The 20970-nt window shown below is 35.5% G+C and overlaps 1 protein-coding gene across 1 annotated transcript in view; it reads left to right on the forward strand.

Moving 5' to 3' along the window:
• The window catches only part of LOC135220301 (glutamate receptor ionotropic, delta-2-like), a 168628-nt gene extending 148251 nt beyond the window's left edge, over nt 1-20377 (forward strand). The window contains exons 2-3 of the mRNA XM_064257551.1: nt 17901-18041; nt 18391-20377. Coding sequence (XP_064113621.1) covers nt 17997-18041; nt 18391-20037 — 1692 coding nt within the window. The 5' untranslated portion in view covers nt 17901-17996 and the 3' untranslated portion in view covers nt 20038-20377. The remainder of the gene's footprint in view (nt 1-17900; nt 18042-18390) is intronic.
• The last annotated feature ends 593 nt before the right edge of the window (nt 20378-20970 follow it).

Consider the following 20970-nt stretch of genomic DNA (forward strand, 5'->3'; position numbering starts at 1 on the left):
CAAATTGGAAGTCTCTAGCACAATATTTCGATTTATGGTGAATTTATGAAAAAAAACTTTCCTTACGTCCGCGCGATAACTCTTCCGAAAAAATCAGAAATTCTTTCATCGGATTGTCGTAATGTTTGCACCATTTTAAATTGGCAATTACAAAAAGTTTTATATATGAAAATGTGCGTAATTTCATGTAGAATACAACAAAAAATAACCATTGGTTGTAGCTTTTATCAGTTTTGAAATAATTTCATATAAATAACGATAGAAAAAATTCGACCTTCGGTCAACTTTAACTAGACCGAAATGGTCAAAAACTGCAATTGTAGGCTACAACACGTACAGTCTAGTAATATTCAATCAATTACCTTCATTTTGCAACAAACGGGAAGTCTCTAGCACAATATTTCGATTTATGGTGAATTTTTGAAAACTGCTTTTTTTACGTCCTCGCATTACGAATTTATGCATCATATTGTGATAATATTCTCTCTGTGTTGCTTTAATCGTTTTGCAATTTGTTATATACCAAAATCATTGCAATTTAGTGTACAATACAACGAAAAAATAATTAACTCATTAGCTTTATTCGTTTTGCTCACAGCGCGATTTATATACAATTATATATGAAATTTTTTTTGTGTGCTGTCATATATTCCAATATTTATATATGATAATGATATTTTTTTCATTTCTGATGGTTGCATACTAAAATTCAGGCAATTACAAAAAAAGGAGCCAAAAATGAACTCTTAATCTTAAAAATTAAGCATGCTGTGATTTTTTTTAAAAAATATTTTTCCGCTTCTGCACTCACTCGCGAACGCTGCCGGCATAAGGGAGACACTTTCGGAAATACCGGCTCGGCTTTTAAGGATTTGTTGACGTAAAATACGTCAACGCTAAAAAGATTTTAAAAATATTCTTTCGTCGGATTGTCGTAATGTTTGCACCGTTTTATATTAACCGTTACATAAAGTTTTATATATGAAAATGTGCGCAATTTCATGTAGAATACAACAAAAAACAACCCATAGTTGTAGCTTTTATCAGTTTTGAAATATTTTCATATAAACCACTATGTGCCAAAATTTCAACCTTCGGTCAACTTTGACTCAACCCAAAATGTCGAAAACGCAAATTATTAAAACTTCAAACTCTTACATTCTAGTAATATTCAATCATTTACCTTCATTTTGCAACAAATTGGAAGTCTCTAGCACTATATATCGATTTATGGTGAATTTTTGAAATAAACTTTTTCCTTGCGTCCGTGCGGTAACTGCTGAAAAAATCAGAAATTCTTTCATCGGATTGTCATGATGTTTGCACTGTTTTATATTAGCCGTTACATAATGTTTTATATATGAAAATGTGCACAATTTCGTGTGGAATACAACTAAAAACAACCCATGGTTGTAGCTTTTATCAGTTTTGAAATATTTTCTTATAAATCACGGTAAGTGCCAAAATTTCAACCTTCGGTTAACATTGACTCGACCAAAATGGTCGAAAAACGCAATTGTAAGCTAAATCTCTTATATTCTAGTAATATTCAATCATTTACCTTCATTCTGCAACAAATTGGAAGTCTCTAGCACAATATTTCGATTTATGGTGAATAAAAAAAAAAAAAAACTTTTTGTTACGTTCGCGCAGTAACTGCCGAAAAAATCAGAAATTCTTTTGTCGGATTTTCGTTTTATATTAGCCGTTACATAAAGTTTTGTATATGAAAATGTGCGCAATTTCATGTAGAATACAACTAAAAACAACCCATGGTTGTAGCTTTTATCAGTTTTGAAATATTTTCATATAAATCACTATGTGCCAAAATTTCAACCTTCGGTCAACTTTGACTCGACAGAAATGGATGAAAAACGCAACTGTAAGGTAAAACCCTTATATTCTAGTAATATTCAATCATTTACCTTCATTCTGCAATAAATTGGAAGCCTCTAGCACAATATTTCGATTTACTTCTGCGCGGTAACTGCCGAAAAAAATCAGAAATTCTTCCGTCAGTTTGTCGTGTTGTCGTAATGTTTGCACCGTTTTATACTAGCCGTTACATAAAGTTTTATATATGAAAATGTGCGCAGTTTCATGTAGAATGCAACAAAAAACAACCCATGGTTGTAGCTTTTATCAGTTTTGAAATATTTTCATATAAATAATGATAAGTGCCAAAATTTCAACCTTCGGTCAACTTTGACTCGACCGAAATGGTAGAAAAGCGCAATTGTAAGCTAAAACTCTTACATTCTAAAGTGTATTCACTTAAGGTAGATTCTTGTGCCTATGAGACGTTTGTTTGGCGGCCTCTGATTGGCTGGTACTGGGAGGTAGGCCGCTCGCTCAGTCTCATTATTTTCGTCTGCGTCTTAGAAAACTAGCAATATGTTTATATTTCTTCAATAATCTCACGCTTTCCTCAAGCTAGGAAAGTTTTGGTCATGCCTAATGATTCGGTATTAATTGTACAATTAAGTAATCTTTTTCTGAAATCAATAAGATAAAACACAAAGGAATTACAACGAGTAAAAGTGGAGAGAGAAGTATTTGATTCTTTATAGTTGTTTTTACTTATCATCGGATTTTCCCTCATTAACACGATCAAGATGGAATAAAACTTGTATTTTCATACAATAAAATCTCCCTGAATATGTTGGTGCTCTCAGATTTTGGATGCATGTAGTATGTGAAGAGAAAATGAAGAATATGTCTTGTATGTTGCATCCGTAAGTGATTCAAGTTGACGGTATCGCCGAGAGAATATGATCTGCATCCGTCGTTGTGTTGGTCGTCTCAGCAAGAGATTTGAGTTGCCAATTAGCGATATAAGAGGTTGCAGTTTCAACAATATTTACCATGTTACATCATTACATTTTCTTTAATTAAATACACAGAATTCCCATTATGACTGCCGAACATTTTCAATCCAATATCATACAGTATGTCTGGACATATCTGATAAGGAAAATAATGATCATCAGATGGATGCATCTGATAACATTAGCCGAGATCTAGGCGGGAAGCGGGGAATTCAGTCCAGCAAAGACGTTGAACTCTGTGAACAGACTTTGCACTGTTCAACTCAGCCTACAAGCTTTAATCAGGTTGTTTCAGAATATTTGTTTTTAATTTTATTATATGAATATATTTTCAAACGAAAGAGATATCAGAGACTTATTTGAGTGATATGAAATAATAATCTCAGTGAAGTAATAAACAACAAAGAATTAAGGAAGATTGACTTCCTTTCAGGCCGAGTCAAGTACGGATGCAACATAATAAGACATATTCTTAATTTTCTCTTCACATATTACACGCATCTAAAATCTGAAGGCACCAGCGTATTCAGTGTGATTGTATTGTATGAAAACACAAGTTTTATTTTATCATGAGACATTAATTATTAAAAATCCAATGATAAATAAAAACAGGTATAAAGAATGAAATGTTTCCTTTTCACTTTTACTCATTGTAATTCCTTTGTGTTTTATTGTATTGGTTTCAGGAAAAGATGACATAGTTGTACAATTAATACCGAATCCTTTGGCATGACCAAAACTTACCTATCTTGAGCAAAGCGTGAGATTATTGAAGAAATATAAACATAAACATATTGCTAGCTTTCTAAGCCACAGACGAAAATAATGAGACTGAGCAAGCGTCCTACCTCCCAGTACCAGCCAATCAGAGGCTGCCAAGCAAACGTCTCGTAGGCACAAGCATCTACCTTAAGTGAATGGACTATACTAATATTCAATCATTTACCTTCATTTTGCAACAAATTGGAAGTCTCTAGTGGAAGTCTCTAGCGCAATATTTCGATTTATGGTGAATTTTTGAAAAAACTTTTTCCTTGCGTCCGCGCGGTAACCCTACCGAAAAATCATAAATTCTTTCGTTGGATTGTCGTAATGTTTGCACCGTTTTATATTAGCCATTACATAAAGTTTTATATATGAAAATGTGCGCAATTTCATGTAGAATACAAGAAAAACAACAACCCATGGTTGTAGCTTTTATCAGTTTTGAAATATTTTCATATAAATTACTATGTGCCAAAATTTCAACCTTTGGTCAACTTGGACTCGACCAAAACGGTCGAAAAACGCAATTGTAAACTAAAACTCTTACATTCTAGTAATATTCAATCATTTACCTTCCTTTTGCAACAAATTGGAAGTCTCTAGCACAATATTTCGATTTATGGTGAATTTTTGAAATAAACTTTTTCCTTACGTTCGTGCGGTAACTATGCCGAAAAAATCAGAAATTCTTTCGTCGGATTGTCGTAATGTTTGCACCGTTTTATAAATGTCGTTACATAAAGCTTTTTATATGAAAATGTGTGCAATTTTATGTAGAATACAACCAAAAATAACTTATGGTTGTAGCTTTTATCAGTTTTGAAATATTTTCATGTAAATAACGATAAATAGAAAAAATTCTACCTTTGGTCAACTTTAACTCGGCCAAAATGGTCGAAAACTGCAATTGCAAGCTACAACACTTACAGTCTAGTAATATTCAATCAATTACCTTCATTTTGCCACAAATTGGAAGTCTCTAGCACAATATTTCGATTTATGGTGAATTTTTGAAAACAACTTTTTTTTACGTCCGCGCATTACAAATTCATGCATCGTATTGTGATAATATCTCACTCCCAAACGCCGCCGGCACACGGGAGACACTTTCGGAAATACTGGCTCGGCGTTTAAGGGTTAATCCAAGCAACGTAATAGTTCCTTCTGGAAACTCCCAGTCATTTCCATTCCCTCTGAGTGGTTTGTAAATTTTTGATTGAAAGAAAGTAGTTTGTATGCTCCCCCACGTGTTCCCTCGCCTCAGTACCTTATGCTAGGATGCAATCTCTTTGCAGACAAACACTGTGCCTCATAGTGGGAGAAACTGGGAACCCCCTGGAATAAGTCTTGCATTTCAATAACCCGGTTGCACAAAATTCTGAACTCCGTGTCTGGTTGCCCAGCCACGTTTCCAGTGGATCGACAATCAACCACCTTATAAGTTCATGGACCCATGTAAATTAATGTAAATATAGTGCATTTAAACTAAAGTCGAGCTTTTGTGTAAATTCCTCCGTTATCAGTAATATCGGCCCTCTGCCATAGTTTTTTTTTTCTCTTTTCTTTGTTGTGATCTCTCGTCCTCCATTCAAGGCCAATTTTTGTTAGTGTTAGATTTCATTTTGCAGGAGTGAACGACCAGTTCGGAACAATATATATGTGGCAAAGAATACAGGTAATTTACAACAGAAAATGTCGGCTCTGATACATAAAACTTATTCCAATATAAGAACATCCTGGACATCATTTTTTAGAAAAAATTATTTAGAGATACTCTTGGCCCTGAAAAAACGAGACGACATAGTGATTTGCAAGCCTGACAAGGGTAAAGGAGTAGTTATACTGAATAAAAATTATTGTATCGGCAAAATTGAAAACATTTTAACTGACACTACCAAATTCCAATCCCATGGTGAGCCTAACTTTCTGGATATTTATAAACGAGAAGATAGAATTAATAAATTCCTACGAAAAATAAAAAATTGTAATATCATAGATGATAACCCCTGTTAGACCTATTATGGCCGCCTGCAATAGCCCATCGTTCTCGATCTCCAAGTATTTATCTGGTTTACTCTGAATTTATTATCAATGAATATACATTAAAAAAACGGGTACGAATTTCAACAACAAATTATCAACCAGGATGGTGACTATTTTATGGTTAGTTACGATGTTGAATCACTTTCCACTAATGTACCATTAAACAAAACAATTGATTTTATTTTAAACAAGATTTTTATCCGCAATGATACTCTGTTTTATGGTTTTAATAGGGCTAGTTTTAAACAAGTTCTGGAACTTGCTGTGCAAGACTCCATGTTTGTTTTTAACCCACAACTCTATTCGCAGGTCGATGGAGTTACTATGGGATCCCCTCTAGGGCCCATTTTTGCAAATGTTTTTATGTCTGACTTAGAAACAAAATTTTTAAATCATTGTGAGTCTTCTTTTAAACCAGCATACTACAGGAGATATGTAGACGACACTTTTGCTCATTTTAAGTACCCTTGGCAATGCACACAGTTTCTGGAATATATTAATCAGCAACACCCAAATATTCAGATTACGATGGAGGTGGAGAGCAGAGACAGTTTGTCATTTCTTGATACCAATATCATACGAAGCAATTCTGAATTCACCACAGCTGTCTATAGAAAAAAGACCTATACAGGTTTAGCTAACAACTATTACAGTTCATGCCAAAGAACCTTTAAATTAAACACCATTTATACTCTTGTCCATAGAGCATTAAAATATTCGTCTAGTTGGTCGATTTCCATAATGAAATAGAATTTTTAATAAGTTTTTTTCAGAAAAATTCCTATCCCAAAGACTTAGTCCTTAGAATTAAGAAACTGCCCTTTGCTTCCATCCCTTTTGTGTTTGATACTGAATTTTCATGTAAACTGGCACAGATCATTGAACAAGAAATTCCTTGTCTTCAGTTAAAACTTATTTCTAATAATCCATGCAGGATAGGTTCATTTTTCAGCTGTAAAGATCGCTTGCAGTCCATCATGAGGTCTAATGTTGTATATAAATTCACATGCCCTGGATGTCTGGGCTCCTACATCGGATCTACTCGTAGGCTATTGCAAGTGAGATATTGCAGTCACATGGGTTTCAGTTTTCGTACAGGCCAGAGACTTAAACAACCAGAGTTTTCTAACATTAAAAATCATGGTGCTATATGCAAAATAGAGATCTTGAAAAAACACTTCTCTATTATTGGATATACAAAGGACCCAGATCATCAAACTACTCTGGAGTCATTACTTATTAAAAGGCTAGTTCCCTCTTTGAACAATAACATCACGGCTTCGCCTCTGTATTTGGCATAACTGACTTTGTTTGGGACGTCGGTTTTTTGCCATTCCTCCTTCGTCTTTATCCTTGGATGGTTGGTGTCTTGGTTCTCTCTCTCTTCTTACAGTGTTTTGAAAATGTTTAACTTTTAACTTCTGCTTTTCTTTTTAAACCATTAATTTTTAATTACCTTGTAATTTTGTGAATTCCTTTTTATAATGTATTTGTTTATTGTTCACAGACTGATGATGTACTGAGAATTGTGTGCAAAACGTTTTTAATAAACTATGGCCTTCTACTGATGTATTATGGTGCCCCCTGAAGTATTGTTATCTTCGCCGACTGGAGAGTCTATATATATATATATATATATATATATATATATATATATATATATATATATATATATATATATATATAATATAAGTATGTGTGTGTGTATGTATGTATGTAAATAGTGAAAATTGAAGGGTGCTCTATCAACCAGTAGATATTTGATGGTGCGAGATGGATATAATCCTTTATTCCCTCTCTATATACTGGATTCTATCCGCGATGTTTCAAGACATGAATGTCCCATTCTCAGTCTATAAAGAGATAAAACCAAAGTTAAAATTACAAACTCGGAATAATAGAAATTAAAAGTTTAAAAGCTATACAAATGATATAAAAGACAAGTACAAAAATAGGGATGAGTTATTACTATAAGGTGCTGAAAGCACAGACCAAGTGACAATTCGGGCCGGGTCAACTTCTACTTGAGCTCACGAGATACAAGACTGGGTGTTTAACGGCAGAGCCAGTTTTTAATGAAGAGTTACTCTATAATAGCTAAATACTGCGCGTTAGGGGATTGGCCTTTGATTTTAAAATCTTTGTAATTCATGTCATATTTACATTTCTTTATATGTTCACGTATACATGAAAATTCAGGATTAGTTCATTTGACACCTGTTCTATAACTAACTTTGGAAATCGGATGACATTGATGAGTTAATCCTTAGGCTGCTTCTCAAGCAGGTAGTCCAGAAAATAGGACCACCAGACGAGTTGCCAGGCGGGAGTTAATGAGGCCAAAAGCACCATAGTCTATCAGGCGGAGGGGGTGGGGGAGAGAGAAGCTCGTGTGCATAAAATGTATCCTAAGTTACTTAATGCGATTTTGAAGTAGACGAGTTACTCCCCTTTACAGAAAATCTTGGTTAACATTTCCACAACCTGGCAATAAGTGAGGATAATGGCCCTTTTCTGTGACTTTGCGAGTGATTTTCCCAAGTCGATAATTACATGTAAAATACATACAGAAGGCTTATAACTTAACTATTTTCCATTATGTAAAGACAGATTTTCCTCTCAAATTATTTGTCTTGATGAACTCATTCATAATATATAGGTTTTGTTTTGATTAACGCAGCAACAAGGTCACCTAAGGTCAAAAGGGCACAAAAATCAGGGTAAAGTGAACATCTGATATATGGCTCAACTAATCCCTTTAATGCATAAGAAACTGATAGTTTTGCCCACATAAGGTTGAATTCCATTAATATAGATGCAAATCCAGATATCCATACCAGTAAACTATTGATTAGGGTCATAAATTAGTAACAGGACAAAACGGAATTGGGTCGAACTTCAATTTGTTGTCTTTTTACGACCACTTGTGCACGCAAAATCGTAGAACCTTATTACGTCCACTCTTTTTAAGTGGATAAGATATCCCTTAAGATGTTTGGTACCACCAATTCTTTCATTCAATATGTCATAAATTGCATTTGGAGAAAGGGTGACTGATGAAAATTTTGAGATCAATAATTATAAGAGGATACGTGATATGGTTCATATTGTAGCATTATCCTATGTGTTGATGATACCTAAATGGAGATGCTGAGCTCATTATTTCTTGGCCTTAGTAGCATATAAATAATAATGACATTTAGAGAACCACCTCTCATCGCATGAAACTGACTGTTCTCATCGCATGAAGCTGACTATTCCCAAGAGATACAATTAATTCGCCCGGGAGAGTTTAATATTCTGCTGTCTTGGTTGCTTTCACATGGCCAAAGTGGCTTTGGGTTGCAGTGGTGAATACATTAAGGGCAGTGGGGAAGAAAACATACTGATTGAAAGTGGGGTTGTGTCTTGCATATTGTAGAATTTTTCTCAGATGGAAAACATTATGTGAGATCTCTGAAAGGATTACAACTATTGAAAGAGGCCTTGTCAAGACTAGAGCTAGCTTTTTTTCACTGAAGATGGTAGAAGAGAGAAGCATACAGATCTCTTTTAAGACTCTTCAATTCTTAAAGGAAAAAGTTGCAGCAAACTCTTCTGAGAGTGTATCACACCTTCACAAATGCCAGGATCGAATTGGTTCCCAACTTCTTGATGAATGTGAACAATTTCTGTATAGATGTGGCATGCAAATTGAAATTTTACAGTTTTGGAACACTTTTCTACAACTTAAGCCTTGTCTTGAGAATCTAATTTGTAGTGATCACGAAGGAAATTGGACCCTTCAGATTCAAGTTATCCAAGACTTGCCGCTCATATTTTCTGCATTTGATTCCACCAAATATATGAGATGGTGCTCCCCTTATTTAGAGGACCTAAAGCGATTACCTGAAACAACACCTGAAAGTGCATACAACATTTATGGAAGGTAGATTTGCCATAAAACGTACTAACGGTCGTTTTAATGCTGTGGGAAGCAGACTTAGCATTGGAACAAAACATCATCAGGGCACAAAAAAGTGCACCAGGAATAATTAGCCGTTCAAGAAAAAAGAACTTTGTGACCAAATGGGAGCTGACATACCATGAGATGTTAATAAAGCATTCAGCAGGGCAGGAACAGAATTTGAGGAGGCAAATGTTCAAGCTATCCTAAATTTCATTGAGAAGTACGAGAATCCCTTTTCAACTCCTCCAAAAGAGAAAAGGTTGCAAAATATAATGACTTATGAAGTTATGTCAGAAGATATTACGATTTAGCTACCGAATGTAGAGAAAATAGGCAATGGTGCCTACCAATAATATCGCGTAAAAAGGGACATTGAAAAGACCGTTCGACCTTCGGATGCAATTCATCAGAATAAGCTAAAATTATCATCTACAATTCGCACAGATAAAGTCAGTCCAACAAAAAGGAAAAACAAAAGTTGATAAGATGGAAGATGCTTACATGAACCGAACACTGGAAATTGCTAAGGAACGCTGCTGGACAATGGGTGTACTTCTTCAGTATGATGTGAGTGCTAAGTCTCCGCTTTTTGACAATGAAGGGCTCATGAAAAAGCCAGGAAAAGTGAAATAGTCCATGAGCTTGAATCCAATCTCATTGCCGATGACCCTAAAACACCAATTCCTCATGATTCACAGGGATCATGCTGTATAGTTGATGTCATGGCAGATATCTGTAAACTACAAACTTCAGGTTGCAAAAGCTTCCATGACTTGTGTACTTCATTTCTGGAATATGTAGGTTCCATAACAAAGGGGTCCTCAAGGACTGACTTAATATTTGATTCGTACTTAGACAGATCTCTTAAAGACTCAGAGTGACAAAGGCGAGAAAAGAAATCTGCTTTTTAGAGAAACTCCTCTCCCCCTTGAAATGGGCAGGTTTTGGCCATCTAGTGCAAATAAAATAAAGCTAGAAGCTCTAATTCATAGAGAGGCATTTGCAATTAACTGGACTTCTCTATCAGCAGAAATTGCAATTTGCCTGACAGCATTAGCTTTCGATGTTAGTCAAAAAGGTTGGAACAAATACTGGTGCCAGAACTTCATACAGATGTGGAAGAAGCTGACATGAGAATTATTCTACATGCAATGCATGCTGTTAGGGGAGGAAGAAAAATATATTGTAGTTTTGTCAAGTGACATAGATGTGTTCGTTTTGTTGGTCTACTACTGGAGAGAACTAAATAGGGAAGGTCTTGCAGAATTGAGGATAAAGGTTGGAGTAGGGAGCGCAACAAGGTATATTCCTATTCACATCCTCGCGAAGAAAATTGGATGCAGTTTGTGCCAGGTTTTCCCAGCTGTCCACACCTTAACAGCATTTTGATTCAGTGACTGATAATGCAGAAGTCATCTAACTCACGTTCTAAAGAAAGGAACAACACTGAAGACCATAGACCAGCTTCGAAGCCATAAATATCATCATTCAAAGCGATCACGTTTGGAGGACTTAACACCAACAAGTCATTCTGTTAGAGTACATATCAAGAGAGCCTATTTTGTCACACACAAAATGGTATCTCTTCTCAGATCACATAAATCCCTTGATGAGAAGCAGTTTGGTATTGAAATTGATGATGAGCTTTTGGTTCCAAACAAGGGCAGCAATCCTATTCCTGAAGAACTTGCAATCTTCTGCACATGTCTGAAGCATGGAACAGGTAGATGTTTGTACAGCAAGTCAGGAATATCGTGCTAGTTATTTTCCACTCTCATAGTGGAATGGAGATGGAAAATTCGAGTTCACAATGTCAGAATGCATTTAGAGATAGCAAAAAGTAACTTGCTACCTCATTAAGCAATTAGATAACTTCTAGATTTAAGTAGCCAATTATAAATAGAAAATTCATAGTTCTCTTAATTCTTATTACAAAAACTACTTAAACTCTCATTATGTGTGTGTGTGTGTGTGCATTATATCATATGTATATCCTCATGCTTTAAATTACTGAATTGACGTACATCATGTGACCTCTGTAAACACACATACTTTGTCCTAAATGCAGTAAAAGGTAACCAAATGAAAGAATATGTATTCCCAAGCATGCTAAGGAGTGTTGTAGCGTTGTGATCAGTAGACGTGATAAAATATGTCTTCAGTTTCTGATTTTGTTTTCTCAAGAATGGCTAAACAGGCTGCAAATTGAAGGATGACCCAATTCTGTTATTAATTTATGACCCTAATCAATAGTTTAATGATACTGATATCTGGATTTGTATCTATATTAATGGAACTGAACCTTATGTGGGCTAGAATATGTTTGTTATGCATTAAAGGGATTAGTTGAGCCATATATCAGATTTTCACTTAACCCTGATTTTTGTGCCCTTTTGACCTTAGGTGACCTTGTTACTGCCCCAATCAAAACAAAACCTATATATCATAAAAGAGTTCATCAAGACGAATAATTTGACAGGAAAATCCGCCTTTTGATAATGGAAAATAGTGAAGTTATAAGCCTTTGTATGTATTTTACATGTAATTATCGACTTGGGAAAATCAGTCACAAAGCACAGATAGGGCCATTATTCTCACTTATTGCCAGGTTGTGGAAATGTTACCAGATTTTCTGTCAAGGGAAGTAACTTGTCTACTTATGCACACGAGCTCCCCACCCCTGTAGCTGATGGATCACGAGGGAATAGTTTCATTTCTATTCTTCCAGGGCCAATGGTCATCTGCATACCAACAGAGACTGACTGCCACACCTAATATGCTTTGTATACATAGGTACTCTTGTAACAAACACATCATGTGTCACAGAAGGAAGTGCTTGAAATATATGGTTGCAACGTTCAAATTGTTTTTTATGGGCCTTTTATCTTCATATACTGTTGTATTTGAATATGTTATTATTATTATTATTTATATATATATCTATATATATATATATATATATATATATATATGGTATGTATCTATATATATCATATATATATACATACTATATCATCATATATCAATATATATATATATAGATTTTTTATAAATAATTTATCTATATATATCATATAATATATAATATATATATATATATATATAGATATAGTATATATAGATATATATATATATATATATATATATATATTAATAAAAGGAGCCCATAAAACACCAAAATGTAGAGAGAAAAGTGCTATATTTCAGAGACTGCTGTCTCTCTCTTTAGGTATATGAATCCATTCATATACCTAAAGAGAGAGACAGCAGTCTCTGAAATATAGTACTTTTCTCTCTACATTTTGGTGTTTTTATGGGCTCCTTTTATTAGATGGAATTCTGTTGTTACAGAATATTTTTACCTGTCATATATATATATATATATATATATATATATATATATATATATATATATATATATATTATAGTATGTATGTATGGATGCATGCAAAGTTTGCGTGCGCTTTATAAGGGCTGTATTTATGCATACTTATGATATATCCTTTGCGTTAGAAACAACAATCGGCAGCTCACACCTGCCTTTATAGTATGTATGTAATGTTGTATAAACATTACATAAGTGTGAGCCACTTCTGGGTGAAGACATCAATACATCACGAATAGAATATTCATAGGAAGACGATTCTTGGACGACAGGTTATCATTTGCCAACAGAATGGTATTTCGCAATAAATCGGAACAGAAAAAACATTGCACTTATGCTAGTTGTATTCTTAAGATCTTCCACTTACGACTCAAACCGGTGTAAGAAATCAAGGCTTTGAAGGGCAGTTATGGTTAAGTCAGCCTTTTATAGATCCTACTGATTTTTTATTTGGCCTTTTTTCCCTTGAATAAATTCGAAATAGACACGAATCCCTGTGGGAATGGCGAAGAGTGCATTAGCATAGTTCCAAATGTTTGAATAACAGTTTGCCAAGTTATCGACGTTTAGTTGCCTTGGGGGTGGGGAAGGGGTGGAGTTTTGAGGTGGGTGGAGGAATGGGGGTTCGGGGGGGGAGAGTCACGGGGTTCGAGAAGTTCAAGACCTCCTGGCACCTAAGAGAGCCCTTCATTCTGAACGGATCGTCGTCCGATAACATTGCAGCTGGCCTCCGAGAGCCTTCACCCGAAGAGTTGACCCGAGGTGACTTTGCCAAGTTTGCTACCTGAAACGATATTCATCATCTATATACTTTGCCCGATGGAACTTCTGGAAAGACATTAACCGCGTCTTTTCCCATCTTTAGCTTGACGCAATGTGTCACCGTCTTGCCTGGGTCGTATTAACGGTCACTTATGCAGAAGTCATCGCCGTTGAAACTGGCATCGTTGGCGGAGGAAATGTGCCGTCAAACTACTCGACCGCTTCTGGTCATTTTCAACGACCCGAGCGTCCCGGTGGAAGGTTTCAGGTTGTTCCTGGATTCAAGCTTCTTAGCAATAAGGATACTGTTTCTGATCACACCGCTGATCTGGAGGTAAATGTGATCTAGGTATAATTGTCTCCGTTATTGGATTTTAAAAAGGTTTGATTTGTCAGTAAAAAAATGCCGAAAATTACCCTCCCTATATATATTGTTTTATTAAAATTTTGATGTTATCTTCATTTTACCTAGGTAAAATGAGGCCTGCTTACCTTCCTTGATTTTTCATATAGCTATCCTTTTTTTTGTACTTGATACTGAGTTTACTTGATTTAAATGAGTTGCTTGACCTTCTAATTTTAACTGCATTATATATATATATATATATATATATCTATATATATATATATATATATATATATATATATATATATATATATATATATATAATATATATATATATATATATATATATATATATTATATATACTACATATACACACACACACACACACATATATATATATATATATATATATATATATATATATATATTATATATATATATATAATATATATATATATATATGACAGAAGATTGTAAGGTCCAGCAATAATACATTTGTCTTTTAAGATCACACACACACACACGTGTGTGTGTGTGTGTGTGTATAACAATATTTCTTTTAAGATGTCCTTCACAAGGACATCCACGACATTCCTTATGTCCTGCCGTCTTTCACGATTTGTTGCCGTAAAATTGGAACCTTGTCGGCCGTTGCACTTTTGTCTCTTTACATTAGACCCCTACTCATCTTTTCCAGGTACCTTTCAGACCCAACAGTCTTCAGATAAAGGCAAAAAACTGACTACATCTACCTACTGAGACATTATTGCGATCCACACAGCAAAAAATACATTTGGTGTTACGTAAAGAGGAATTCCTAATGTCTCTCACACTGACTTATTTGTTATATATTTACGATACTGATAGCCTATTTGTGTCACTCCGTGATTCCATCAACCTCAAGCATGCGATGTGTGCAGTGCTGGCAGTTTCCATGCAGACGAACCGATTGACTGACATGTTCTACCACAAAAAAAATATTCGTAACTAGAAGCAATTGCTTGAGTCATGAAAGGCAGGAGGAGCTTCAGAGCAGTTGCTTTCATAATTTATCGCAGTAATCATTCAAACTGGGATCAGTGGCACCCTGGGGTGCCTGCGGGTGCCGCAAGATTGTCATGAATTTTGTCGGGGCTAGACCGTCTCGGTGAACATTTGCAATAAAAAAAAAAAATCTTCATATGATTATTATCAGTGTCTACTCAATATATATAAATATATATACATATCTACATTCATGCGATATGGTGGGAGGGTTAAGAACGAGTGCCGCGGTGATGATTATATTAGTTGGGTTGCCATTACTAAACAAAGATTGAGAACCACTGACAATTTTATCGCATGAGGCAGAGAAGCGTTCTAGAGGGAACGACCAGCCTGATAATATCTCGAGTTTCTATACATGCTTGGAAAGAGAAATCTTTTCACTTTCATGATTCTTTTTTTTTTCTTTACTTGTTCGCTGGAAGGAGTAAGTTACGAATTTTAAGCATTTTGAGAATTTTAAGAATGTTAAGGGTGTTTGCAAGAGTTTTAGAACATTGAAAGCTAAAAGAGATTTTAACATCTCAAGGTAACTGTAATTATACTCCAACCATTTTAGGAGCAGACGTGTTTCCCCATTCTAGCGATGTATTATATATATATATATATATATATATATATATATATATATATATATTATATATATATATATATTATATATATACTTATATTATATTATATACACACACACACACACACACACATATACATATATATATATATATATATATATATATATATATATATATACATACATATATATAAAGGTAAAAGTGGGAAATGTGGCACTATATAAAGTGGTAAGAAGGTTAATTTAGCAAAAAAGATGGACCAGTGTGTTGAGGTGGTCTAATCACTTGGATAGAATTGGTTACTGTATGTAAGTCTAGGAGGAAAGCCTATCCTGGCTTATAAGTCCAACTTAAAGACGAAATGGAGGACGAGAGAGAGATTGGTGAAAAGACAATATTCAAGAAGTGTTAGAAGGAGAAATAAAATACATAGAAGTACTGGATACATGTGTCGAAGTGACATTAGAAGGAAGTGCCTTAGTACCCAGGGAGCTTTAGGCTGCCTACACACACATACACACACACACACATATATATATATATAATATATATATATATTGTGTGTGTGTGTGTAAAACTTGAAGCATTTTCCTTTAAGAGGTGTTTGTTCAGAGATGAAGCAAGACGTTTGTTATTGTCATATTCATACGATCCGTGGATGAGCCCTTAGACAGAATCCTTTTACAGTATTAACTGCTTCACACACCTAGGTAGATGGCTCATCAACAGTGTGTTGAACCCATTCACATACAATGGACCCTTCCTTCCTTGTCTTGGCTGCACCCTCAAGCTCCCTGGTTACTAAGGCACTTCCTTCTAATGTCACTTCGACACATGTATCCACTACTTTCATGTATTTTATTTCTCCTTCTAACACTTCTTGAATATTGTCTTTTCACCAATCTCTCGTCCCCCATTTTGTCTTCTTTAAGTTGGACTTATGCCAGGATAGGCTTTCCTCTTGGACTTACATTTAGTAACCCATTCTATCCAAGTGACTAGACAATCTTAACACACTGGTCCATCTTTTTTGCTAAATTAACCTTCTTACCACTTTATATAGTGCCACATTTCTCACCATTTCAGTTTTTCTTTCACCAATTATACTAAATGGTTCACCTTAAGAGCTTCAACATGTATGCTTTCATTTGCAACACATTTCACTTTCATAATGGAGACTTGGCTCTCAAATACTTTAATAAATTCCAGCCCTAAATACCTCTGTAAATTCCAACCTTAGCCTCCATAAAATCTTCAATTCTGTTTTAAATCATCAGCACCCACTTCCTACCTTCCTTGCTTCGATAATTGAAGCAGGGTGTCAAAGAATAATTATTTCTCTTTGACTGACCGCTTCCCTCTTAAAATCATCCTTTATATTTACTCTCAGATGCCTGTGCAGATCTACTGCTGCCATTTCTAACATCCCGAATGCATATTATGTTGCTGGGTCCATCTTCTGAGTGTCCATTTACTTCTACTACCTTAATTTTACAAATCCTGTCACTAGTTTCTGTAGTCTATTTTCACTAGCACCAATTAATGCATACCATCTGCAAACATCAACATTCCACACTCCATTCAAGATTAATTTCTTTTATCCCACACCTTGCGGCTACATCTAACGTTATTTCTCAGATTCCACATATCACTCCATTCATAATACATTAAACAGCCATGTGGACAGTACTCCATTGTCCTCAAATATTGTTGCACCAATCAAGTCACTCCTTCATCTGAATATTCTAACACATGCATTACTTCCATTATAAACGCTTAACTGGTCTCTCAGATTCATCTTCTGTGCTATACATCCTCAACACCCTTCCATCAGCTCTGTTATAATTATTTTATAGGTCCATGTATCACATACAGCTATTTCACTTACTTGCCAAACTTCTCACATGACAGTTTCATAACAAATAATTGGTCCATGAACATTTCTCAGTTTCTAAACCCACTCTTTTCTTCCCTTCATCAATCCTTCTGGAATCTTTGTAACTTTCGCAAGAAAATTCGAAAATTCACCTTGCATGTCATGTTCCTATTATTCTTACCAAGGAACAAATTATTCCTCTTGCCTATTTATGTGGACATTTTCTTCATTCAGACATAAATTACAAACCACAACAACTTTAATCACACTCCCCACTTTACCACATTACCAAATCTAAGTAGACATGCTTTCTCTTCTTTATTCTACAGGGGTGGGTTTCAGAGAAAGGCCCCCTTAGTGCTATCATAGAAGAAAATCTTTATATCTGTACAGTGACCATATTCTACGAAGCTGTTACTACTGAGATGGCGCTTACATTGAGCAGAACTTTAAAAGAAAGGGGCAATAAGGTACACTTTCTGGATTTTTATTGTCAGACAGTAGTGGCTTTCGAGTTGATTATACAATAAATATAGCTGCATTCATAACAGACATCACTTGTTTTGTGGAAAAATATTTTGAGAATAATAAAAACAACTTTAGTTGCTAGTAACGTTACTTCTGTAAGAAAACTTGATCACTAGAAACAGATACTACAAGAATGAAACTGCCTCTTTTATGAAGAGAGGATTTTCTTATTAAGAATTGTAGTTTTAAAGGTATTTTCGAGAACACTCTATTCCTAAAAACATGGCACATTAACTTTGCTATCATGTGATAAAATAAAGTAAAATTCAGTATTGTTTTATAATGTTTCAGCTGTACCGTTTATCATCTGGTGTCCTTGAACAAATGTCAACATGGAAACGGTCATCCTGTGATGCCTACATATTCCTCCTGGGTAAAGGAGAGATTTTAGTCAAACATGCATCTGTGAACTACTTAAGGGCTGTTCCTTACCGACAGGGATACAGGCCACCTCTCTTTTGGAACTATGATGCTTATTACATCATTGCCTTGATAGACCCTTCCTCACTTAATCCCAATGATTTAATTGGCCTCTACAACTTCAGAAAAACCCAAAACATGTTGATATTACAACCGATGAAACAACACGTCCTCATTTGGACACACAGTCTCATCTCTAAGATTCCGGTACTGGAATTTCTCGATTCTTGGGTGAATGGCGCATTTCTTAATAGGAACCAACTTTTCACCAAGAAATTTGATGATTTCCGGCGCATGCCCCTTCGTGTGGCAACGTTTGAGTTTGCACCAAGTGTTGTTTATGCCAGAGATGAAAATGGCCATGTTGTAAGCAGGCTAGGTGTAGATATGGAGATCATTCAAGGTCTTGCAGTCATCAAGAACTTTACTGTGGAGTTTGTAGAAGTTAGCTACGAGGAGAAGTGGGGGACAAAATATCCCAATGGATCTTGGGATGGCATGATGCGAGAGGTCTATGATGAAACGTCCGACATTGGCATTTGCAATGTGTTTATTGATGACTTCCGGTGGACTGAGACTGACTATTCTTACCCTTACAACTTCATGCCGGGATGCTTCGTGACCCCTACGCCCAAGCCTTTGTCCAACTGGCAGTCCCCATTGCTACCATTTTCTTGGAACACTTGGGTCTCCATAGGAATTTCTCTTCTAATAGGAGGACCCTTACTTTACTTTATGTCAGTCCTATACAAGGCTCCTGGGCCAAGAGAATTCAGAAGCCTCTCTTATAGCTATCTTTACTTCATGGCAGCACTTACTACCCGTCCCCTTGACGCAGTTCCTGCTAGCTTACCTACGAGAATTTATATGGGATTTATCTGGATATACTGCCTAATCATTACTACAGGCTATTCAGCTAACCTGACAGCATTTTTGTTGGTTACACAGAAGGCACCTCCTATAGACACACTAGATCAACTCATCAAGAGTGGCCTGAAACTTGGTGGGCACTCTTTTTGGAAAACTCAATTTGAAATCTCTACAGATCCAACAGTTCTAAAATTAGCATCTTTGCTCGAGACGAATATCGATTACCTTGAAGTTTTCAAAGCTGTAGAAGCTGGGACATTCGCCTTTGTCGAAAACAAACAGTACCTGGAACTGAACCGGGATGCTCGTTTCACGTACGGGGACCGACCAACAATAAGGATTGCCCGTGAGTGTTATCTCTCCTACAACATAGCGCTGATTCTGCCGAGGAACTCCCCCTTAACAGACAACCTCACCAACGCGCTCTTGAGAATTTTCGAGTCTGGCATGATGACAAAATGGCAGGCTGAGGTCACCAAACACTTCAGGGAGAAGTATTCTGCTGAAAGATCGAAGGCTAGTACTGAAGCCCTTGACGTAAACCAAGCCCTGAATCTCGGCCACGTCCAGGGAGTATTTTATATAATGGGACTTGGCTATGTCGTGGCCATGGTACTTTTTGTCTATGAAAGGCTGTCAAAAAAATAAATTAATAAGAACACCAAGGTTAGAATTACCTGTGCATCATGTAGTGAGAGGTGAGGAATATGCACATATTTGAAGACATTTCTTTTTAAGAAAGTGTTGATACTAATAATAACACCATTATAATAAAATAATGTATTGAAAATTATGAAGGTAACGTTTGTATGAACTGCAGTTGACATCATTATCATTGTCCACTTTGCAACGGATTAATAAATACCTTACACAGTGAACATAGATATACTTTGTAGAGATTTGTTGTTGAATATAGGAACAGTATAATTCTGTACATACTGCTTCCACATGATTGTGGAACTCTCATATATTTATCAAGTTCTCTGGTCTCCTAGTAAAATGAAATTATAACTTAAAAGTGACTGACTTTTCTTTTCCATGAGATCTACGGATAAAACTAAAAATAAAACTAGTCAGCTAGGCTTTAGGGAATCTTTAGTAAGATGTTTCACATTGTCTTACTTATCGAGCCTAGGTATATTATCTTACCTCTTCTTCAAGAAACATCGTGAATCAGACTACTGTTATCAAGAGTGGGTGTGCACGTGCCATAGATTACCATTGTAATTAGGCATAGACAAAGAAAACAAAGAAGAATACAAAGAAACTACTAGTGGTGACATCAGCAAGTTGAGGATTCCGCACGACACACGAGACCATATGTTTTAAAGCTTTGTGTTTATGGCCATTCAGATCATTCATCAGCTACCCATTCATTTTGCTTACGTATCTAAGTTAGCATATTGTCGTTTCTTTTTTAGAGGTTCAAGTTTTCTTTCTCTTTCCTTCCTGTATGCTGCATCAGTCCTTAATTTACAGTTCCAACTCTTTTATTTTAAATTTTCATCAAATAATTAGCCGAGCTTCAAATGAAAATATGATGGACAATATCTGAGAACAAAGAAAGGCATTTTTGCGTTA

This window comes from Macrobrachium nipponense, chromosome 1 (assembly GCF_015104395.2).
Source record: "Macrobrachium nipponense isolate FS-2020 chromosome 1, ASM1510439v2, whole genome shotgun sequence".
In the NCBI taxonomy this organism is placed as follows: domain Eukaryota; kingdom Metazoa; phylum Arthropoda; class Malacostraca; order Decapoda; family Palaemonidae; genus Macrobrachium; species Macrobrachium nipponense.